The sequence below is a fragment of the Pseudopipra pipra genome, chromosome 1 (genome assembly GCF_036250125.1).
Source record: "Pseudopipra pipra isolate bDixPip1 chromosome 1, bDixPip1.hap1, whole genome shotgun sequence".
Taxonomy (NCBI): domain Eukaryota; kingdom Metazoa; phylum Chordata; class Aves; order Passeriformes; family Pipridae; genus Pseudopipra; species Pseudopipra pipra.
Genome location: NC_087549.1, coordinates 17,787,626 through 17,812,555, shown reverse-complemented (window position 1 = coordinate 17,812,555; position 24,930 = coordinate 17,787,626). Strand labels below are relative to the sequence as shown.

General features: G+C 39.4%; 2 protein-coding genes across 5 annotated transcripts in view; one reads left to right on the top strand and one right to left on the bottom strand.

Annotated features, from left to right (window-relative positions):
- Positions 1-16,190, bottom strand: part of NUDCD1 (NudC domain containing 1) — a 39,335-nt gene extending 23,145 nt beyond the window's left edge. For 2 of the 4 annotated variants that reach the window (XR_010428535.1, XM_064646524.1), the window contains exons 1-2: positions 15,971-16,190; positions 6,948-7,102 (exon numbers count right to left, since the gene is read on the bottom strand). Coding sequence is in view for 3 of the 4 variants with exons in the window: in XM_064646524.1 (XP_064502594.1) it covers positions 6,948-7,102; positions 15,971-16,088 (273 nt within the window). In the remaining variant the exon portion in view is untranslated. Of the gene's footprint in view, positions 1-2,942; positions 3,161-6,947; positions 7,103-10,907; positions 10,997-15,970 lie in introns of those variants that run through there. The other 2 variants (XM_064646536.1, XM_064646545.1) reach the window with 2 other exon arrangements.
- Positions 16,191-16,270: 80 nt separating this feature from the next.
- ENY2 (ENY2 transcription and export complex 2 subunit) lies at positions 16,271-22,162 on the top strand. The gene is made up of 5 exons (XM_064646596.1): positions 16,271-16,379; positions 16,715-16,808; positions 18,499-18,569; positions 20,925-20,999; positions 21,901-22,162. Exons 2-5 carry the CDS (start codon positions 16,741-16,743, stop codon positions 21,975-21,977), a joined length of 291 nt encoding a protein of 96 aa, XP_064502666.1. The 5' UTR covers positions 16,271-16,379; positions 16,715-16,740; the 3' UTR covers positions 21,978-22,162.
- The last annotated feature ends 2,768 nt before the right edge of the window (positions 22,163-24,930 follow it).

Below are 24,930 nucleotides of genomic sequence, written 5' to 3'. Positions count from 1 at the left end.
GATTCTCCAGTGAACAATAAAGATATGCAGATTTTTAAAAAATTATACATACCACTGTATTAAAAAAAAACCCCAAAAACCAGTATTTCCTTCTGTATTATCTTTACACAAAACAGCCTGATTCAGTAATAGTGCAAAATGAATGCTAGATAACCAATTTCATCTTTATTTCCAGTAATTCTTCTCAGAAGTCCTGCTTTAGTCTTGTGATGTGTTCTTAATTTCCTGCTAATTCTAACAGAAAAAATGGCTTTCCTGCTGAAAATTTGATTTTCAACTATTTTCATTAAGTACAGCAGTATGTCTTCCAGAGTATCTTTCAGGGATTATTCTTTATCTTGTGCCTTCACTCTCACATACAGCTCCTTCTCTGCTGAGTAAGGCTTTGTAACTCTGCTCATTATTTGGTTCAAGGAATGCCAGCAATGTCACTGCCTTCTCAGGACTAAGATTTACCTACTTTTTTTGTGTTGAAGTAATCTCTGAATACCTAAGAGGCTTGTTGAGGAAAAAAACCTGACAAAATCTTTATGATTTGAAAAGAACTTGGCATCACAGTTTAAAAAAAACAGTCAGGACATCCTTAATCAGCAATACAGCTTGATCTGCTACTCATGATGTTGATCAGGCTGCAGTATTAAGAGCACAAATAAAATATTCTCACAGAAAAATATAAGAAGTAAACTGAAGATTCAGTAACATCACAGTCACATCTCTACAATCTTTCAAATAAATGAAATAGAACTTAATTGCTTGAAGTTTTTCAACTGAACTAATCAGCTGTTAAATAAAATGGGCTGGCAGTCTGTCACAAGTGGGGTCCCTCAAGGATTGATACCAGGCCCCACACTGTTGAACATCTTCATAAATTATCTGGATGGTGGGATTGAAAGCATCCTCACCACATTTGCTGATGATGCAAAACCAGGTGGTGACATAGACATGTTATAAGGGAGAGCCATCTGGCACAGAGAGCCAGTCAGCCTGGAGGAGTGGGATAGCAAGAACATTGCAAAGATAAGCAAAGACAAGTGCAAGGTCCTACACCTGGACTGAAGAGCCCAGTACAGGGCAGGATCTGTGTGGGCGCACCAGGAGAAGTTTCATCGAGACATAAAAGAATTTTTTTAGAACAAGAACAATCTGTGACTGGAACAACCTCATCAGAGACATGGTAGAATCTCCCTCACTGGAGGTTTTCAAGATGTAACTGAACAGGGTGCTAGATAATCTCATCTAGGCTCCTTTTGCCAGGAAATCTATGATCTTTTGAGATCCCTTCCAATCTGGGTTGTTCTATAACTCTAAAATAAACTCCACAGCATATTCAGCTGTGGAGTTTCCACAGGAGGTCTTCCAGTGATAAGAAAACAAAGGAATTCTTGTTGTGTCTTTTCGATATCTTAGATGAACATTTCTCACTAAGTTATTGTCCTTTCCCCTCATCTCATAGACAGTTTTATATATATATATATATATATATATGTATATGTATCATAAATGAAACAAAATTAGATGCAATGGGTTTCATACACATTTTACAAGCTAGTGTACCACTTGTATTTGAACAAATAAAGTCAACTCTGGAGAAAAAAACAACTGCCTGATTGGCCTTTAAAGATCAATATTTCCCTTTATAAATCCAATTTATCTTTTTAATCCAACAACAAATAGACTATGTTGAGAACATAACTAGTAGTCACAGAGCTAACTAAACTATTTTCTGTTTTATTTCACTAGGCTAATTTCCAGTCAGTTGATCTACAACTATTTTTGAAGCTCCACAAATCAGAAACCTCTGTTTAACAAGGAAATTTTTCCCTTGTTACTAAAATCTGCATTAGTGTCACAAAAAAAAAAATGTATTTAAGTAGAAGTATATTTGTAAAAACAGAAAAACAGAATTTGAAAAATATTACAGGGACAGTTTTGAAGATATTTACAAGTATGCAAAAGGAAGCACAAACAGAAGAATATTTTTGTATTGAAAACCTGGGGAGGAAACAAGTAATTACTTTTGCCACACAAAATATGTCTTAGTCTCAGGCTCATCCTTAATTTAATAAGGCAAGAGACTAAGAAATAGCAGTGAAAACATAAACTAAATTCAGCTGCAAACTGGCTAATCATCTTCTGTCTCTCTATTTTCTCTCAAACTGTCAGTAGCTTGGGTGGGGGAATAATCTGTATACATATCTACTTCTTGCAAAAGAAACTCACTTATTCTGCTCTGTGAAATAAGCAGTGAAAAATACACATACAAATCACTATCTCTAAAAGAGTACTTTGCACTTGGGTACGTGCATATGATACAGAAAGAGCACATTTGTGAATGCAAAGCACACCATGGTCTCATTTGTTGAGAATCCAGCATTCGAGGGGATTTCAAATCCTTCACACTTTCCAGATGTTAGTAACATCAGATGTGCATTTAACACATGTTCAAAGATAAGCAAGAGAAATTGGATTTGGGTAAGTACCATTTTAATAAGCAACAGGAAAAAAAGACCAGATGACAAGCAGATAGCCTGCTTGCCTTCTGGGCCTACTTGAATTCATATTAGAGATTACTGTGTGCTACATAAAGGTTATGAAACCTGCAATGGAAAATATGCAAATTTGATTTTTAATTATTGGAAGCATTCAGGGTCTGTTTGTAGATTCAGTTGTATCATTAGACCCCTTGAACTATTCTAATGATTTTAACACATTCAGTAGGGGAGAATGAAAGAATTAAAATGAAAAAAAAAGCAAAGAGACCAAACCCGCAACCCAAAAAAATATCACACAAACACTAGATATCAAGAATTTTGGCTCACTCATATTTTACTTAATTTTTAGATTTCACTGAAAGGAGTCTTTTCTACAATGAAGTTGTTCCATGGTAACTAGCAATGACTACTGAGCCTAGGAAAAAAAAGTCAAAATCCCATGTATCTTACCATGAAAATAAGAAGCAGCATTCCTCTTGACATTGATTTACAGGCCTATATTATATAACATTACAGAAGACCACATGTTTGTTAGCCTTCAAGTGAATCTTAACAGTAAGCTTCAAAAAGTTATGGATGCAATTAGAAAAAGAATTATCTACTCCTTTGTCTTCAAAGCTCACATCAGATTTATCAGCACTGAGCGGGAATTTCAGAACTCAATAGATCTGAAAAAATGAGAAATAATCTTCACTACAAAGCCTTTCTCTCAATAGGCAAGAAAGGAAATGCTCTTATTCACAACCTTTTTGTACAATAATTTAACCCTAGGCATTTATTAGAACAGTTTTTAATCTCATTCTGATGATGAAAAGGATGGTCTTCCTTGAAGCTGAAACAAAACCTGCCCTCAAAACCCTTCTGTGTCAGATTTGCTTTGTAACTTACTGTTTCTTTGTTTACCAGCTTGTTAACTGGTGTTAATAGTAATTCCCTGTTTCAGAAGCACGAGGGGATAGTGATATTCTATAGTCATGCATTTTACTAGCAAGAACTGGCTAAAACAACTGCAATTTTAGCAGAAGTCAGGTTTACTCACTGCAATTAGGTTTAAATGGCAGCAACACGGTTTCTTTAAGAAAAAACTAGGTACAGCTTCTTGTCAGATTCAGTTTTTCATCTCTCTTCAATTCCTACAAAGATTCTTCCTTTGTTTAACTATTTTTCACTCCCCAGTCTCTCTCTTACCTTTTGCATTGGCCTTCAATTCTCGCTTTGCCCACCTCTATACTGCTTGACAGTGCACTCTGCTTCCTTTTGGCCTCTGTTTTTCCATTCATCTATTCCAGATTTCATCTGGATGCCTTTGCTATTACAACTACCCCTTTGCTTTAAGTAGTTCATTTGCCTCACCTGCCTATGACACTAATCCTGATTTTGAGCCTTTGAAGAAGCCCAGGTTTCAAGTTTGTGTAGAAATTCTGAGCAAATGGTTCCTCCATAGGCAAAGTCAGGCAGACCAAGCCAGGCTGTGCACGTACAAGAGGCAAAATGTAAGACACAGGCTTAGAAAGTCCCTCTACTGTTCCTGACTCCCCTATGCCAGGTCCCATTTAAGTAAGCATGTCTTACCTTCATAATTAAGTAGCGACATTTTACTTAGTTTCTTTGGCATGCCTGTAAGACTTAAATTTTTTAAGTTGCATTAAGAAATTGTATTGTTCCAAAGACACAAAAAGTTTGTCATGCTGTCCTGGTTTTCGCTGGGACAGAGGTAGTTTTCATATTAATGCTTTGTTCTGGATCTAGTATGAGAATAATGTTGATAACACACTCATGTTTTGGTTGCTGCTAAGCAATGCTTTCCCCAAGTCAAAGACTTTTCAGTTTCCCATGCTCTGCCCATGAGGAGGTACACAAGAAACGGAGACAACATGGCCAGGGCAGCTGACCCCAACTGGCCAAAGGGATATTCCCGACCCTATGGCATAATGCTCAGCATATAAACCCAGGGGAACTGTCCAGCAGGGACCAATCGCTGCTCAGGGATGGGCTGGGTACTGGTCAGCAAGTGGGGAGCAACTGTACTGTTCATCACTTGTTCCTCCTTGGGGTTTATTTCTCTCGTTTTGCTGCCATCCTTTTCATTATTATTTTTGTTGTTATTATTATTATTATTAAATTTTACTTTATCTAAATTGCTAAACTGTTCTTATCTCAACCCACGGATTTTACCTTTCTGGTTCTCCTTCCCATCCTACTGGGGATGGAAGAGGGGAAGTAAGCAAGCAGCTTCATGGTGCTTAGTTTTCAGCTGGGGTTAAAGCATGATACTTAGTGTACAAACACATGATATTGCATAAAGGATTTAAAATGAAAATGAATTTTCCAAGGAAAAGACAGGGAATGAGAAAAGACAAAATATACCAAAAAAGAAAGGAAAAATAAAAAATATAAGTCATATGGCAATTCCCACAAAATAGCAATAACAAATACAAAACTTTATATGAAAAATCAAAATACCTAGGCATCTGACACATCTCTCTAACTGTGAAAAACTGTCCATACCCTGCACTCTGAATAACAAAGAGACAAGTATTTAAAACCCTGAAGCAGAACACTAAAAGATTTTGTTATTCTTTACTTTATCTGCTTCCTTATTCTGACTTATTTTAAACAGAATTCCCACATTGTGTCTGGTGCCACTAACAGTTGTTCTGAATTGAAGCTAACTGAAAGTTATGGAAACAGTATTCCACAGCTAATTCTTCTTGGAATTCAAAAAGATGACAAAAAGATGATTCAAAAAATATAGATATCACTTAGGGTTTTAATTAAGCATGAAAAGAGTTCCTGGCACAATTTCTTGATTTGATTATTTGGAAAAAAAAAAGAAACAAAGTTGTATTTGCAAGAAGAGCTTAAGGTCAAGAAACCAAATCCAAGTATTTAACTGCTAGAGGAGAAAACTTTTGAGTATTTTCCAGCTATATTCAAGTACTACAAACAACAAGCAAAGTTGAGTCAGATGCAAAAAAATGCCCAATCAAAAAAACCCAGCTCAGTAATCCTGTCACTACTCTACCCACTGGGTCTTTAAAGCAAAGTATCAATCAATGCTTCTTATTGAATGAAAGAAGTCCAACAGCTGTAACAGCAGAATGTTAAAGCTATTTCCAGCATTTCCAGCCAAATTACGGTAACAACTTCCTCAAGCTGGTATAAAAAAACCCCACCTGAATACTCATCAACCAGCACTGAAAAACTGCTCATGTTGATCACTTTTCTTTTTTCAATTATGTGTGATTCTGAGCAAGCGGCAAGGTATTATAAACACTTTTTGCCTTCACAGATGACATCTTTCTAAACACCTAAGTTGCAAGGATAATTCATGCTTTATGGATAACCAACACACTGTTATATTAGAATCAAAGTTGCAACAAAAATAAGAAATAAAACTGGAAATAATGTGTTAGCCTATGTGTTCTTTCACTCTGGATTTAGGATGAACTTGTTAGCCTGTTCAATCTTCTGTTTTAACAAAGACTGAAATTAATTTTAATTGTAAGCTACACTTGGCCAAACCCAATCTTACTTGTAATATACATTTGACTAATATATGACCAGGCACATTTGTAACGCGACACCTTGTTGATGTTTCTGAACACATATTCCTTTTTATACATATGCAAACATGTTTCCTTCGCAAAACAGCACTGTACTGTGTATTAGGACACAAGATAGTGCCCATTTATTTCACAGTTTAATCAGTTTTATTTCCCAGTTTAGGTGGAACTGAAACTTGTGACAAGACATTAATCAAGTGCCATTATCTTGAAATTTGTTCTGAGGAAGAATATTTCTTATGTCAATTTACTGCCTGTTGCAAAATCCTTTATCTGCTGAGAAATACTTTTACACACACAGTGCCCTCCTAATAAAGGAATGTAGTGGGTGTCTGTGTTGTGCAGGCAGGGGGGGCCTGCAGAGGTGGCCTCAGTGGGGAGGGGCCAGGGCTGTCCCATGCCACATACAGCCACTTCCAACTGGCTCCACGGGAGTCACCATTGGGCACAGTTGAGCCTGTCAGCCAAGACAGTGGTGGGGAGCAGAGGTTTGCCTGTAGCTGTCCCCCTGCAGCCCACAGAAAACAAAAGTGAGGCAGATATTCACAAACCTCTGTGTCTTATTTTCTCCCCATCTTGTTGAACATGGGGAGTGAAAGATTGTCTGGGCGGATATCCAGCAGCAAGCCAAGGTTAACCAACCTCAAGGATAAAACACAAAAAATGAGATTGTGACAAGCCACTGTTCACAGAAGGCTTTCCCTGGCAAGTTCCTTTCTTTTAGATGTTCCTACTAGGAATCCAGATGAGTTCAAAAGATTTGGAAGAAGTCCTAGAAGATTATTTTGCCTCAGTAAGAGTCTGCCAAAGGCCCCAACTGCTTCTATATTCTCTGAAAAGCAAAGGAACTTTTCAAATTCAATGATTTAAAAAAAAAGTTTATTCTTACCAGAGTCACTGACAGATTCATAATCCTTCCAAACTGATCAACATAGTAGACATTATCCTGGTACCAGGAATCAAGGTGAAGATAATTATACATGCCAAAAGCACGCATGTGGTCAAGGGTATATTGATCATCATGAAGTTGCACTTCTGCTACAGCTGGAGGGAAAAGAAAAAGACTATTTTAACAATTACTTATTTATAAATTAATAATTTAAAATTCAAACTAATAATTTAAAAATAATGATTCCATTTTCATTCCATAGGTCTGCTTTATTAAAAAAAAAAATACATTACATACACATAGTTTAAAATTTCACCATAAAGTTGGAAAGAAAGTCATCCACCCTGAAGGCCACTGCAGTCATTGGCTTTGATCGTGTAACAACTCCTCCCATTTACAGTGGTCTATTGTGGTGGCTTCACCCTGGCTGGATGCCAGATGCCCTCTGAAGCCATTCTGTCATTTCCCTCCTAAGCTGGACAGGGGAAAGGAAAATATAACATAAGGCTCATGGATGAAGATGAACACAGGGAGGGATCACTCACCTATTACTGTCACAGGCAAAACATACTCAACCTGAGGAAATTAGTTTAATTTACTGCCAATCAGAGCAGGATAATGAGAAATAAAACCAAATCTTAAAATACATTCCCCCCCCTCCTCTTCCCTGGCTCAATTTCACTCCCATTGGTCTCTCCCTCCTCTCCTCCAGTGGCACAGGGAGACAGGGAATGGAGGTTGTGGTCAGTTCATCACACCTCTCTGCTTCTCCTTTCTCCCCATTTTCTTCCCTTGCTCCAGCATAGAGTCCCTCCCACAGGAGACAGTCCTTCACAAGCTTCTCTAATGTGAGTCCTTCCCACAGGCTGTAGTTCTTCACAAACTGCTCCAGAGTGGGTCCCTTCCACAGGACCCTCAGGAACAGACTGCACCAGAGTGGGTGCCCCATGGGGTCACAGGTCCTGCCAGCAAACCTGTCCCAGCATGGGCTCCTCTCCCCCTGAGTTCACAGGTCCCGCCAGGAGCCTGCTCCAGCACGGACTTTCCGTGGTATCACAGTCTCCTTTGGGTGCATCCACCTGCTCCAGCATGGGGTACTCCACAGGCTGCAGATGCATCTCTGTTCCACTATGGACCCCCATGGGCTGCAGGGGCAGCCTCACCATGGTCTGCACCACAGGCTGCAGAGGGATCTCTGCTCTGGTACCTAGAGTGCCTCCTCCCCACTCCTTCTTCACTGACCTTGGGATGTGCAGAATTGTTTCTCTCACAGTCTCATTTCTCTCTCTGGCTGTGGTTGTTCTTGTACAGCAATTTTTACCCTTCTCAAATACATTATGCCAGAGGTGCTACCACCATGGCTGATGGGCTCATCCTTGGCCAGCAATGAGTCCATCCTGGAGCTGGCATTGGCTGTGCTGGACATGGGGGAGCTTCCAGCAGCTTCTCACATAAGCCACCCCTTGTAGCCCCCCTGCTACCAAAACCTTGCCGCGCAAACCCAATACACCTATCCTGTCTCTTACCAGCATGTGTTGAATTACAGTTCATCAATAACCCTCACAAGATGAAAAACATATGCAACAACAATGTAAAACCAACTTCTAAGATTGTACATGGGAAAAAAAATTCAGCTCTACAGTAACTCCAGAAAATAGCAAGCAAAAGAAATACAACTACAAATAACTACATGGCTTTCATAGTCTTAATTTCTGAACGAAGTTATGAACATTTGCAAGGCAAAAGATTAAAACAGTACAAATCAGTATTAATTCATGGTAATTAAAAAAAAATAACAACAACAACAAAAAAAATCAAAGCCAAAAACCTCCTATGTCCCTAGTACTCCCACTGAGGCTGAAATCCTCAGGAATGTTCAACATAACGTCAAAATTTCAGGCTAAGTTTTTCTAATTGAAAGAGGCTGCAAAGAATGGCTGTTCACTAGAACAGTACCTTCTTAAGGCAGGAAGTATGCCACCTACAGTCATCCACCTGAGCAAGATTTTTCCAAACAGAAAACCTCTACTCAACTAACAGTAATCAAAACTAGGTTATCTTTCAAAGACTAATCAGGTTTTTATTTAAATTATCTGCAGCTCTTTTTTTCCTATTCCCTATCTATGCAGAGATCAAGCAGCTGTAGTTCCAATGTCCTAAAATACATCAGCAGAGGTGTAGTCCATCCTTCTGCAAATAATAGATAGACCAGAACTCCATTTCACTCTCCACTAGTTATCCCAGGATCCTTAGCTTTCCTGCAGAAAACTTATCTTGAACTTCACACAACAAGCAAAATTCTTTAGAAAGTTATAAGTAAACTCTCTCAGTCCATGATGATTAGCACTCAAGCCCAGAGAATGGGGAAAGCACCTCAAGGCTAATTCCTTTCATAGCAACGGTTCACAGTTATTTTAGTTCCTAATCATCCAACTTCTGTTTTCTTCTCTTTTCTGCTGAAAAACAGAGCAAGGAAATATTTCCAGCATTTCACTTCCATCTCACCCCATAAGAGGGACCACTCACAACGCTGTGCAGCAGCACTCATCTTAGATTTCTTAGACTCTTCTATAGCACCCACTTAAAACCTACCGAAGCAGAAGTAGTTTACTCTACTCTGTCAGAACACCAATTACTGCAAAGAGCTGTTCATTTGGCAGTGCCACTGCACAGCTATCACAAACCCAACAATCAGACAGTCACTAGATGGCTCAGAACTGACCCCATTAGAGACACTGGCTATTAACACAAAAGTGGTTTCAGGAAACTATGCAAGATTATACTGCCTGATTAATAAAAAATCCAGTCATACTATACAAAATGCTTTCAAAATGACAGTATAATCAGCAATTAGTCTCCTAATCACTGTTGGTACTTGCAAACCAGCAGTATTAATTCCACTCAGCTCAAATCATTATTCATATTCACCACACAGGAGGGATTTCCGTACTTTTGCAATTAATAAATTACTGTTCCACAAGCTATGGCCCTTCAAAACAAGCTAGGATATCAACAAAGGAGTGAGAAGAAAATACACCTGTCATAATGGCAAAGACTGCTACCCATTCCCATTTCTATTTTAACTAATTATAATATTTTACAGTAAATTACACTGTAAAAAAACTTAGAAGAATATATTGTGAAAGTGCATTTTAAAACTGTTTATATAATCAAGCTTTATCATAAGATATTTTTCCCAACAGGACAAGAGATGACAAGACATGAACATTCTGTAAACAATTAAAGACGAAAAGAAATATAATGCAGGATAATTATTTTCAGTGAAATCAAGCACATGTCATCTACTTCGTGCACAGCTACATTAACTGATCTTCTGAAATTAGAATACACATGCATAAACACAAAGATTTTTAGCATAAAAATCCTAAAATTGTAAGGCTTCCTTTCACCACTTCTCCCTCCCCACTTCCCTAGATATGTTGCTCTTGTCAGAACTGCAACTAAAACACATACAAATAGTAAAAACAGTCCAAATTAGATGAACGTATAACTTTTCACAAAAATTATGGGAACAATATACTATTGATTAGCTGATTGTAATGTTATGAACTTTATAAAAGCTGGAAGAACATGAATAAATTCTCTGTCCTTGAGTTTTCCAGCCTGTAGTCCTAATAAGCTCTGAATAATAAGGGGGGTCAGGAACAGGAGATCCAAATCCTTTGTATTATTGCAATATGTAATTAATTCCACATAAACAGAAGTCAGAGACTATACAATTTGTAGGCGACTTTAAACCAGGAAACCAATCAAAGGTATACTGTCCTGTCATGAAACATTTCAAATGAGGTTATCAACTGCTTTCAGAATGCAACACACACATATGTTCCATATATGTCAAGATGAAGCAATTAAAGAACCTATTCCATCCTCCATTAATTGAAACCCATATTGTGATCAAGTGAAATCTGTGCACAGCTGCCACCTGCTATCACATACCATGTGCTCAGATAGCTTATATAGGAGATTCTACACTAGGATGAAGTTCATTCCTTCCTTTTTACAGCCTTCAAGGTTTCTTGATGGTCCTTGGAAAAAAAGAAGAGAAAACCAACAGAGCTGAGTGGAGAAAAAAGTAAAGGACAAAAGAAAGAAGAAATTAAGACTTTTACTTAAATTCAGAGAAAGATAAGTTAATATAAATGGAAAAGAAGAAATACTTCAATCAGATCATCACCTTATTCAGTCTCACAGTTACACAGTTTTGCAGGTTTTTATTTGGTTTTCAGTCAGGATTTTTTACTGATTTGTTGTTGCTTCATTTGGGGGGAAGGTTGTTTGTTTTGTTTTAGGGTTTTTGTTTGGGTTTTTGGGGTGGGAGTTTTTTGTTGTTTATTTGCTTTTTAAGAGTCAGACTAATTAATTCAGTAGCTTCAGCTGTTTGGGTTCAATTAAGAAGCAGCAGTCAAAGGCAGCTATTCAACAGAATGATACGTGGCCTCTTTCAAATTTCTGATAAATACACTAATAACTAATAACTGCACTGCTAAAACCCAGAAACATTGATTCATACTGTGTCACACCAGAAAAAAAAGAAAATATACAAAATATACAAATTAGATCTCAGCTTTCAATATTATTTCCCAACAACCCTAGTTTGGTGGGATATTTTGGACCAGTACAAAGAAAAACACAATCTGAGAAAAGTAGCATGGTTATCTTCAGTTCCATGCTTTAAAAAGTCATTTGATTCAAAATAGTTCAAAGATAATTAAGCAAAGATTTTCACTCACAATGCCTTTACTTAAAAGCAAAAGCACTAAATACAAAGCAATTCAAAACAATCAACAGAAGTAGTAACATATCCCTAATCTAACTGCTATAATAAAGTCCCTAACTGGATATTATAATCATTATTGCTCTGCACTGCAAAAAAAAAAAAAAATAAATCTCTGAATGAAGAACGCTATCAACAAACTTATACTTTAAATGAATAGAAAAGTCTTACATTTGCCATCAGACACATCCCCCACCACAGGCCCTCCATTTTTAGATGTTTTACTGAATACACCAAAGTAACTTTACAATACAGCCAAAGATGCAAAGTAATTACATCAGCATATTTTGTGGCATCAAATATATGCTTGCATGTCATGCCTTGTTTTGCAATGCCACCCAGTGGAAGCAATTTTGTATTTCATACACGCTGATCTACTGGTGGAAGAGATAGTTTATTTTCTAGTATCAGCATTCAAAGATCCTTCTAACCCTGCATTAATGCTTTCTTTTTTAATTTAAAAAAATATTTTTTTATTGTTAATGGCAGTGTCATCTCATTGCTGTTGTTGAGTACAAGTACAAGGCTCGTTTAATCTACTGCAATAAGTATGTTAATAGAAAAAAACAAAAACAAACCTGTCTAATGAACAGGTAGCTTGCTGAAAACAAGCACGGGCTGACGGACACCATGTGATGAACTGGTTTTGCCTGATGAAGTTATTTACACAGGTGTGAATTCAACAAGATCCAAAAACTAGCAAGGCATTTGTTAAAGTATCACTATAGCAATGCCTCGATTTAAAAGCTGACTTGTGCCAGCTGCAAGAATCATTTTCTTTAACAGCAGTTCCAAGGCAGAACCTGCCTCTACATTATTTTTTTTTCCCTCAAAAAATGAAAGTACAACAAAACAGATACATGCCTGAGACACAAACCTTTATGAACTACAGCTGTAAATGTCTGCAAGAGCTCACAATTTCATACTATTTCCCATACATTAAGACTTTTTTCTACATTTAATTTTTCAAATGAAAATGGAAAATGAAAATGGAAAATGAAAATATCTAAGTGTTTGAAACATATCAGTGCCTTTTGCTCCATAAAACTTCATTACAAAGCTCAATGCAAATAAAATGTTTGAAAATAAGTTATGGAAATAAACTAAAACAAAAGTAAGGAGAAAGATAGACAAAATTTAGGATGAGGAGTTAGGAATTAAAGGCACAATAGTGTGAGACTCATTACTAGTTGAAATATGTTACCAGGATGAGAGATGAGACAAGAAATGACTGTGAAAGTTTAGAATTAACTAGGGCAGAATGGGTAGGAGTAAGGAAGAAATAAAAGAACATGCAAATCATAGTATTTAAAGGGGAAGGAAAGGTATCAGAATTCCCCCATTCTTCTTCTCTGTGACCATACATTTTAAGAAATTCACTAGAAAATTTCCTTGTACCACAGATCAAATAAATAAATAATTTTTAAAAATTTATTTTGGTGTCAGTTGCACATCTGACAACAGCAAATTCCTGGCAACCACAGTTTGACAGCTGAAGGCAAATTAGAACTGAATACTAAGTTGAACACAATGGTCAGAAAACGAAGCTCACTGTTGTCCACATGAACATGACAATCACCACAAGGTGTCCCACAGTACCACATTCTGCTATCTACCTATTCCAGTGGCAGAACCCTGCATCAATTCCATATGGCAATTTTTTTTTATTTTATTTTATACCTAGCAGTGAAATTAATAAAAATAGATAAACATAAAAACACAGATACAAATATTGACAAAAAAGATTGATACTCTAAAACTTAATATGTAAGTTTGTAATAACATTGCATAAATACTTCAACTACAGCTGAGATAAAACTCAGTTTTACTTAAGAAGGAGCACCTATTTCTATTTATTGTCATGTATTTCAATTACTCTAAACCTCACATATTCCTTTTACTGCCATAAAATTTGGGATGCCACACAGGCAGAACTTCAAATCTCAGGTCATTTGAGACAAGCACTCACAAAGTCTTTTCCTGGAAAACAAACAAAAAACTCAACAGCCTTTTTAGATTAATCTTCCAGCCTTTTAACATTAATCTTCCAGATTCTACTACCATATTTGTTCAAACAGTTCTGAGTAAAATCAGAAATAATCATGCTGATAGAGTTCCTAAACATATGACATTTCTTTTAGCTTTTGTATTCAGTATCACTTTGAGGAAATCAAATCAAACTTTTCACACAGTGACAATTATTAATTTAATAACCCACAAACTACCAAGTTCTTCATCATGTTCCAGAGGCTTTGAATCTGCTCACAAATGTGCTGGAAAGTAGAAATTCTTGGCCTTTCACACAGTATTAGTTTCTTCTCACATGCCATAATTTGAAAAAGTCACAGCCTCCACATCATTCATGGTCTCTACAACTCAGCCCATTGCTCCTGTACAACATAAAACCCAAGTTTTGGAAGGAAACCCTCAATTGAACACATGTGTAGACCACTGACACCGGGAAATAAAAAGTTCAGGTACAGAACACCTCTCCACTGTGAAGAAACTGCCTTGAAAGAAGCAGAAAAAAATCATCAAGGAGGAAGAGGCAGCTTGAAGGCCTAAGAGCAGGCAAAAACCAAAACATCTAGAAGACAGTTATAAGGTCTGATATACTTCCTGCTACTAATTTCCAAACACAACAACAGCAAAACCTTTCCACTGTCCAGAGGACCTATATCTGTACTTATATATACATACACACACAGAGAACAGAATAAGTCAGTTAATGTTAATGAGTCTGTAGGACAGATAAGTAAGTTAGACTGAAATGAGTCAGGGTTTTTGTGCTGTGAGAAATGGGGAAAGAAAATACAGTCACACATACCAATTCTCTATCACACCAGTTCCTGTAACTATTATTTAAAATGTCTGAATGAACAAGAACTGAGTAGATCCACCTGTCCATTAGCAACTCCATCATTTGTGTATTATAATGAAAACCTGTAATCCTCACACTTTAGAACAGGTGCACAACCGACTAGCCAAGAACCACAAGGCTTGTTTGATCATAGGCAGAACATCAAATAAGGGACAAACTAAAAGACTGCACCTACGCTATGCCATTGCCACCTTTGACACAACTGTAGCACGCCTCCACACAACTACATTTGGACTCTTTTGAAAGGTGACACCTAAATCAGTCTTACAGTAAAATTGTCAAAATATGTAATAAAAAAGTTACTCATTAGATTTTCCACTCCCACCATAGACAGTACCACCTTGGTTTGTTCCCTTGTCCTTCAATACACAATTTACCTACAACTTCCATCTTACTGCTGACAAATCAGTGTGGCAAACATACCTTTCCGGTCCACTAGTGATACAATGTATTCAACACAGCTAAAGTAACATATAATGGGTAACTCTGTAGATAGGTATATTGTTCAGTAAATATATAGAGACAGCAATTAGTATATTACGGTCTCAGCATTATAAAAAAAAAAAGAAAACTAATTCATCCACCTTACAAAAGACTTAAATTTCACGAATCAATAAACGCAGAGTGTTGAGAGATTTCAAGGGGCATGTTGCAGGCACATATTCAACAGGACTTAGCACTAATGTACTCCTCAGTGAATTAGCCTATTAATGGAGCAGCATCTAAAATACTGATGATGCTTGGCAGAGAAAGCAGGGCATGGAATGTATAGGCTGAGGATCCACCTCTGAACTGTGGGCAGAGCAAGAAAGAAAAACAGCTAATTTGTTGAAGTTCATATAAGATATTAATTTCACGTGCATTTATCTAAATTCCACATTCTCCGTTCACACTCCACTCTGAACTACCTCAGGTGGTTATCAGCCTCAGCTCGTCTGCACAACCCAAGATCAGATGTAGCATAAGGCTTTCCTCACCCATTTAGAAACTAAGCCCAAACTTCCAGAGGCAGGGAGCTGCGAGGCAAAGATCTGACAGAGACCTCGGCCCACCATGAACCCACCCGAGGCTGAGGAGGAGAACGGACACCACCGCCAAACCGCAGCCACTTATACCGAGAGAAGCCGATCGGTCCCTTGAGCCCCCACGGGGCTCCAGCGGGCCGGGCTGTCCCAGCTCGAGGCACCTGCACCCAGGGCCGCTGCCGGGCCGCGCCGCACCGCCGGGGGGACGAAGGGAAAGGCGGGCGGATCCGGCCTCCTGCGCTGCCCAAGGGATGGCCGGCAGGATCAGCCCCCGGCGGGATCAGCCCCGCGCCGCACCCGCCCCGCACCCGCTGCTCACCCGCGTCCAGCCCCAGCTGGTAGCAGGCCAGCGGCTCCAGCGACAGCTTGTACCCCTCGAACTTGGGGTCCAGGAGCAGGCGCTTGGCCTGTAGAGAGCAGTGGGCGGCGCCCGCCATCCCGCGGCTCTGGGAAAACTTCGGGAAGCGCCGCCAACTCCGCGGCCCGCGGGGAACGCGCGGGAGCCGCCGCCGAGCTCCACGGGAAGGGGATGCGCGGAGCCGCGGGGCACACTGGGAGTCGTAGTTCGGGCCCGGCGGCGGCCGCCACCCCGTGGAGCGCCGGGAGCTGTAGTCGCCGAGACCGAACTACATTTCCCGGCGGTGCCCGCGCGGCAGGGGCGAGTGGCCCGTTGTGCGTACGGCCTGGTCCTCGCCTCCTGCGGTCCCGGAGCGGCGGCGCTGCGGAGGGTGAGGGGGGAGCGCTCCGGCACCGGGCCCTGCCCCGCTCCGATCCGGGGCGCCGCGCTCTGCGGGGGCGCCGCCAGTCGGGAGAGGCACCGGGAGGGCGGGCCGGACTGCGAGGAGGCCCGGCGAGGGGGGGCGGCGCCCGCGCGGGCGGCCCGGTGGGCTGGGGCAGCCGGGGGGGCTCCACGCTATGAGCTGGCCACACGCCGGCGCTCCGGTCACTGCCGCGGGGGTGTGTCAGTGCGGACAGCGCGGCGTGTCATTCTGCCTCGGTGACTTCTTTGTGTTGTGGGAGTGACACCAGCGCTTGTCGAAACTCTCTTCTGCTCTCTGTGCAGGTTTGTGGAAAACCCAGATTTCCAAAATGAATAAAGATGCCCAGATGAGAGCAACCATTAACCAAAAGCTGATAGAAACCGGAGAGCGGGAACGGTAAGTTGGCGTCCTACTCCGTGCCGGTGAGAGGCTTTAAAAACATCAAACATGAGCTACACCTAGAAGTAGAGATTAAGTAAACTTAACTCTAAATTCTTCAAATGCCTGCACGTGAAAGTTTTAGGCATTATATAAAGCCATTTAAAAAATGGTTTTTGAACAGTTTCATTTTAGTTTTACACTTGAAAAGAGATGCTGGGGAGGTAAAGGATGGGGTAGTTGGCTTATGAACACTTATTCTGATATTTTGTGTTGAAATACCCTTGGTTCATATAAAAATCACCACTGTTATTTCCTGATAAAGAGAATGAGACAAAACTTTCCTTTTTGCTTTTAAGTTTTTCTTATGTTTCTATCTCTTCTGATGTTACTGAAAGAAATACATGGTAGAACACATAAAACAGCACTTGTGCAAGTCATTGTAGAGATCTCGATAAAGACAAACAAGCAAATTGGGCAATGTAATGTGGCAGCCAGTTCTTGGCCTTTTGTTATCTCTTCCCTCTGTTTTATTTGCATTGTATTTACATATCATTAGCATGCTTATGACATTTCCCTCATTGTTTCACTGTGCTTGTAACCCCATGCACCAAAAGCTCCGTTTCCTTCATTTTCAAAGGCTTGTATGAGGAGTTTTTTCCTGGGTCATGGTGTAGCCCTGTACCTGGTGTAACCTTTTGCAGCCTGACGTGGTATCTGTGCTCCACTTCTTTCCTGTTTGTGACCATCCCCTTGTAGATTGCACAGAGCTTCAGCAGAGCAAGCAATTTCTTGAAATGATATTGGAACCTATTTATCCTAATTTAAGAGTAAGAAGAGTTTTAACAGAATGTCAAAAGCTGTATTATAAACTGGCTTTGTCAGAGCTGTACTGTGATCAGAGGCAGAGCACTTGGAATTTCTTTAATTAAGAAATATCCAGAAGCAGTCCATTTCGCCTGTATTGTTACTCTGCTTTTTGTCATCATTTCATCTGCCCTCTACACAATTCACTGAATAAAAGGGATTAGACCTGCACAGTTCAGCATCTTGCTACAATCCTTTCATTTATAAAACTGGAGTTTTGCCAAGAGTTATTTAGGATGATACAAGATAAGCAGGATTGCTAACTGATGGAATAAAGGGTAAAGATATTAAAGCTTATTTTATCATAGTTTATTTTCATTTTCCCTTCTGATTTTTAATACTAATTTACACTTTTTTAGCTTGCTTTCAATATTTTTTTTGGTATATGGAGGTAATGTGTAACTGGGGAGAGAAACCTGCAGTTGGAGACAGTCATGCAGAATTCTCTTTTCAGAAGGTGGGGGAAGGTTTTACTTATTTTGAAGACTTGGTTTCAAGTGAAATACTCCCAACTTTGAAAGTTAGCATACATCTGCTACTAGAGTAGACTCAGGCAGTTCAAGTGATCCAGGGGCTTCTACTCCTTTGCTGTGGCTGCAGCATCAACGCTGCCTGAAGAAATTCTGTGAATTAGCTCCTGAGCCACCAAGTCCTCATAGTCCAATGTGGTAAACTGAAATTGATACTCATTTGGTTTAGGATTCATGTGCTGTTCAGCCATTTCTGCTGCTGGTCTGGGAGTTCTTGGGTAGTAACTGTAGGCTTAACTTTCACGCTGAAGCATATTTAAGCTGTCAGGAGTGTTTGCTGTTCCTAACAAGTTTGTATATTGTCTTAACAGCCTTAAAGAGTTGCTAAGAGCCAAATTAATTGAATGCGGCTGGAAGGATCAGTTGAAGGCACATTGCAAAGGTAACTGTGGTCAAGTAATTAGTATCCTTTGTAGTCAACTGAGATGAAGGCTGCACTGCCTAACAGTCAATTTAAACAAGACCTGGGAAAGAGGAAAGTATCCCTGGCAGTTAGTTTTCCATGCAAGAAAGCGTTTCACTATCTTGGCAAAAAAAATCTTGGAAGAACTCTGATCTGAACCTTATTAAGCTTCTGAGACAAGGGTAGGAATTGATTCCCTAAATATTAATGATGATACAGCTTTTTGTTTTGAGAGAGATAACTTCATTACTACAGGAGAATAAAAAACAAGATAAAGGAGAATTGAGCAAATAGAGTGGTTTGCAGCTTAGAAACTCTGAACTTACAGAACTTTGTCCACACATGGGATAGAAATAAGTACATTTGGACTCTTTCTGAATACAATTCTTGAAAATAACGTGATCTGCTTAGAGGAGCAAAACAAGCAGATGAACTTCTAAATACCAAAATCTTTAGTTTTGAGTTAAGTGTTTAGCATTACTACAATTTACTGATTTATAAATCATATGAAACTGTTATAAATACTATTTAAGCATCCAGGAATATTACCATGGGATGAAATTTCCTTAAAGCAAATAACAAATCCCTTGAGATTTCACTTTAATTCTGATTTGGTCTATTGTGCCTGGAAACTCAATATTCCATTACAAAGTTGTTTGTTTTTTTCTGTAGGGCTGTGTGTGTTAAATTGTTTTCATAGGTTCAGCAGAGAAGGCTGAAATTATTCATGCTTGCAGTCGTCTGGCTGATGCCACTGCCAGAGATTATCCATTTCAATAGTACAGATAATGAAAGGGATGTTTATTTGCCTTCTCAACTATATGCTTTACACTCTGCTATAGTAAAGAAATGTAAAATTATTTGGCTTACATTAGTACTTTGAACTGTAACTGCAGCTGCTGAGACTGGAAAAATATAAGTTAATTTGTCTGCTCTAAGAGCCTAATAACCTCTAAAAGAAAGGACAGAGAGACATGGAGCTCCTGGAGTTGATCCAGCAGAGGGTGACAAAGATGATTAAGGGATTGGAGCATCTCTGTCATGAGGAAAGGCTGAGTGAGCTGGGCCTGTTCAGCCTCGAGAAGAGATAACTCAGAGGGGACCTCATCAATATTTATAAGTATCTGAAGGGACGGTCTCAAGAGCCAGGTTTTTCTTGGTGATGCCAAGCAATAGGACAAGAGGCAATGGACAGAAACTGAGGCACAGGAAGTTCCACCTGAACACGAAGAAGAACTTCTTTCCTGTGCAGGTGACCGTGCAGTGGAACAGATTGCCCAGAGAGGTTGTGGAGTCTCCCTTACTGGAGACACTCAAGAACTGTCTGAACACAATCCTGTGCCATGTGCTCTAGGATGGCCCTGCTTGAGCAGGGAGGCTGGACCAGATGACCCACTGTGGTCCCTTCCAACCTTAAACATTCTATTATTGGGGAAGGTTGTTTTGTTTTGGTATTTGTTTTTTTTTTAGCTTGTTCTAGAGCTTCTTGCCATTATGGATTAGGACCAATAATTGAGCAATCCAGGATTAATTTCAGGGAATTCAGCCAAAAAAAGCAGTTTACAAATAGTTCATGTGATGTCAGTTCAGAAAACATTTAGTGTCTTGGGGACAAACAATCCTATGTATTGACATACAGTTAAAAACATGTATGTTTAAATAATATTTTAGGGTCATGCTACTGAATTGAGATTACTTCTCAGCTTTGACTTCTGCATTCTTCACTAGAGTGCAAGACACCATAAGTAGACAATTGTTTAAATACATATGTGTATTAATCATACACTGTATCTTAATCATCACATTTATTTTGCTATAGTTGTATTCCTTTCTTCCAGAGATACTTTTTGACTTTGCTGAAATATCGAGACATGTTGTTTAAACAAGACAGGAAGAATAGTAAGGATTTACTGTCCATGCTCTCCCTTTTTGTATGTTCCAAAGTCTTTTTCCAGTTGCATCTTTCTTGCTATTATGTAAATAATGTGTTCTAAGAGATAAACAGCCAACTTGTGCTACAACACTCCAGTAATAGCCACATCTGGTAATGCTCAGATGAGATAAAACTTTGTAATGTTTGCTTTTAAAATATGAGCTGAACAAGATGCATCAGAAGAGACAAGTTCCCATCCTTAAACCTGTGGCATGAGTGAGAAACTAATCCACTGTAAAATGCAGTAGGTACTGAGTTAATAACCTACATTTAGGTAATTTGCTACTTCATATTCTCTGATGACATATGCATGCAGGTTTTATATTCTAATCACTGGCACAGGTTTTGTCTTCTAATGAATGGATTAAAAGACTTAAAATATTGGTCTTGGTCTTCCCCAGATGTCATTAAAGAGAAAGGATTAGAGCATGTTACTGTTGATGATTTGGTGGCAGAAATCACTCCTAAAGGCAGAGGTAAGAAAATGCATACATGGATGTGGTAGTACATCGATAAACATGCCTGCCTCTATTTCATTAATGTTTTGAAAGCAACATTATGAACTTGCCTGTGTTGGATTCAAGGAAAAATGTTAGTAGCCTAATTTTAACAACAAGTAAAACATGTGAATATGTATTGTGTAACAGTCATTCAAAATCTATAATGAGCTGTGTGTGTAGACTACTTTGCAGGTTACATTATTTAGTCATGTCTGTATTCATCTTTATAATTGACTCAATGGTCCCAAGAAGAGTTGGAGTATGCAGCACAGATGTTTTAAAATTCATGATCCTTTGAGATGGAAAATCTGGACTAACAGCTTTAGTGTAATGGGAATGGGAAGAGTAAAGGGCACAGCATACAGATAGAGGAAAAAGTGGAATCACTTAAGTCTTCTTTATATTGTTCCTCTTGGGCTCCCTAATAAACTTTGATGTTAGTGGGAGAAACATCATTCAGTTTTAAATAAAAATAGGCTTTCAAAATAACTTGCTGGAGACCTTTACTCTGAGGTCATGGCTGAGATTTTTGGTTTTAAATTTGTGAAGAAAAAAGGTGGGATAATCACACTTGTGGTGATTATATCCTGTTTACTATTCAATAATCCTTTCCCTCAAACTTTCCTATTTTCTGGACTATGACTAGGCAAAAAAACCTACCAGTAACAACAGTGTTCTCAGTAGACCTCAATTTTAGCCTATTTTTAATGGGAAAAATATAGATGTGCTATGTGAAAATCAAGTAGTTTCAATTACTCAGTGTATTAACAGAACTGTGAGAACAAAAAAAGGATCGATGTCACTGTTATGAGAGTTCGGTATTGGCATATGTTTTGTTTTGTCTTTTTGACTTTTTGCCTTCTTATTTGTGTTTCAGCATTGGTACCAGACAGTGTAAAGAAAGAACTCTTGCAAAGAATAAGAACCTTCCTTGCTCAGCATGCCAGTCTTTAACTTTGACCTTCATCTGCGTTACAATGTTTCTGTTTCTGTATTGCATCAGTCGCGTCAGGATTGGAATGCAGTTTACATACTTAAGGATGGAAAACCATTAATTTTTTTTGTATGACAAATTGAAATTTCTTTGCACTGCATTGATTTCTTAAACTTGGTGTTATTTTAATAAAAAATTTTGTGGACTCATGGCTTTAAGGCTCTTCTCTCTGTGAGTGCACTGTAATACGGTGTCACCTGTTCCAGTTTTTAACGATCTGTAATTTTATGCATTTGTGAACCCCTGCTCAGATTTTCAAAAAAGAAGCGCAGTTAAAAAGTATGGTGACCATGAATGTGAAAGGGGGTAAAAATTGTGGGAAATGGAATATGACATACTACTGAGCACATCCTTTCTGATGAAGAAGTTAAGACTACATGAAAGTGGTGGTGGTGTGCCTCTCAGTAACATTTTTCTAGAGAAGGAGTTGTTTGAAGGCTCTGACTTGTGTTACAAATATTTACTCGGAAATTCATAAGAGGTTGAATTCTTAAAAAAAAAAGGCAGTTTTATCTAACATCAATAATTCTCTTCTTTTCACATTTACTTTAATTAAAGAGTCAGTATTCTAATCCACAGCAACTACAATTTTCTAGCTTTGCCCATATTACTGGTAATTTTTATTTATTGGATCTTTGGGGCCTTCTGAAATTGAAGTATAATTCAGTAATTTGCCAGCATAAGTCTCTTAACATGATGGATTTGAAATTCTTTGAGGTGTCTGATTGACTATGAAGTGGAGGAGAAGTATAAGCAGAAACTGAATGAGGAATTGAATACTGTTGTGTCTCGGTGGCTACTGTGAAAAATTAATTGACCCAACATAAATATTCATGCTCCTAATTAGAATACTCTAAAAACTGCCATTTAGAAAGTCATTCCTGTGGCAGTGGGCTGTGCCCGTTCCGTGGTCGCTGTGAGTCCCAGCCGAGGAGCCGCTCGGGGGCACCCGCGCCCCACTCATGGGGAGGGCGGCGGCTGCTCCCCCTTCGCTCTCCAGTCCCTCCCAGTCCCGTGGCTTTCGGAGAGAACAAAAACTGCTGTGGTACAGAGCCAAGTGTGTGCTGCCCGCGCTGGAAGCGAGCGGTGCTAAGCCGAGAGCATCACCTGCACTGGGCTGGGGCGAAACGGCAGCGGCAGGATGTCCGTGCCAGGCTGAGAGTGCTACAGTCTGCTCGAACTGGGGAATAGCTGGGAGAGAAGAGTCTGGCAACAGCCAAAGGTGAAATTTGGCACTAGACAGGAGTCTGTGTAACCAGGGCAATATCAACATCAATAAGACAGGATGTAATTGGTCATGAATACCTTTTGTCTACTCAAAAGTGTAATATCACAGGACCCAGGATCAGCAATCTGCTGAAGATATTCCTCCTGACAACCTAGGCTGTATTGTTTTAAATCTGTCTTCATGTTAGTTTGAGCATACTTGCTGCATGTCACTGTCTCCATGCTAATAATGGTGAGTGTCAGATATAAGAAAGTTCTTTCTTCCACTTAAAGGTCCACCTTGTTTTTGAAGAAGTTTTTTTGCATTCAGTTATGTGTCATGGATTAACCCCAGCTGGCAACTCAGCCCCACACAACTGCTTGCTCACTCCCCCCTCGGTGGGATGGGGCAAAGAATCAGAAGAGTAAGTGAGAACACCCATGGATTGAGATAAAGACAGTTAAACAGGTAAAGCAAAAGCCATGCACACAAACAAAGCAAAAGCAAACCAAGGAATTAATTCACGACTTCCCATTGGCAGTCAGGTGTTCAGCCATCTCCAGGAATGTGGGGCTCCTAAGTTATTTTGGAAGACAAATGCCATCACTCCAAACATCCCCCCCTTCCTTCTTCCCCCAGCTTAATGTGTTGAGCTTGTCATCATATGATCTGGGATGTTGCTGTGGGCAGTTGGGGTCAGCTGTCTCAGCTGTGTCCTCTCCCAGCTCCTTGTGCACCCCCAGCCCCCTTGCTGGTGGGGTGGGGTGAGGAGAAAAGGCCTTGGCTTTGTGTAAGCTCTGCTCAGGGATAACAAAAACACCCTTATATTAACACTGTTCTCAGCACAAATCCAAAACACAGCCCCATAATAGCTACTATGAAGAAAATTAATTCTATCCCAGCCAAAACCAGCACAATATATTAATTCAGTTTTGGACTGCAACTTCATTTGCTACAAGTATGTTCTGTCTGAATTGCATATATGTAATTTTTTTCTGAGCTCTTCATTCTACACTTGATTTACCCCATACTAGTAATTGATGGAGTACAGAATGTTTCTTCACATGATCTAGCAAAATATATGCTAGCTGAGTGTGTTTTATATATGTCAAAGCTATAAAATACCATCTGTAGTCTTGTTCTTAGAGGTCTTTGCTGATGTAATATATTGCATAGGATTTTAGAAGTCTTTGCTTGATGAATGGCTGCAGCATGTCATGGACACACAGGAACTTGCTTCAGTTTCCACTTGATTTCCTTCACTGTGGTGGGAGAGGCTGAGATTTAAGGTATTCATACAGTGAACTGTGGAAGGCTTGTTGTCTAATTAGAAAACATTTGAGATTCCACCTAGAACATGACGGTTCAAATGCAATTGCTATAAGTGCAGTGTAGTTCTCTGCAGGCAACTCATTCTTGGCACAGAATGAAGACTGAACGCTGTATAAATTTTCAGAAAATTGTGCTGACCAATCTGAAGTTAAAGGTTTGACAAATAGCTCTTTCACTGGCTTCCAAAAATAAGCTGTAAAGTTCTGCCCAGAGCGGCTTTAAATGCAAAAGCGTTCAGAGACCCAGAAGGAAGGGGAGAGAGTGACTGCCTTCCAGAGATACACCAGTGGCTCCTGTCTCAGGAGGCTGCTCTCTGATACAAGCAGCCCAACGCTGTGTATTCCCCACATGAGTTCTGTCAATAACACCAGTGC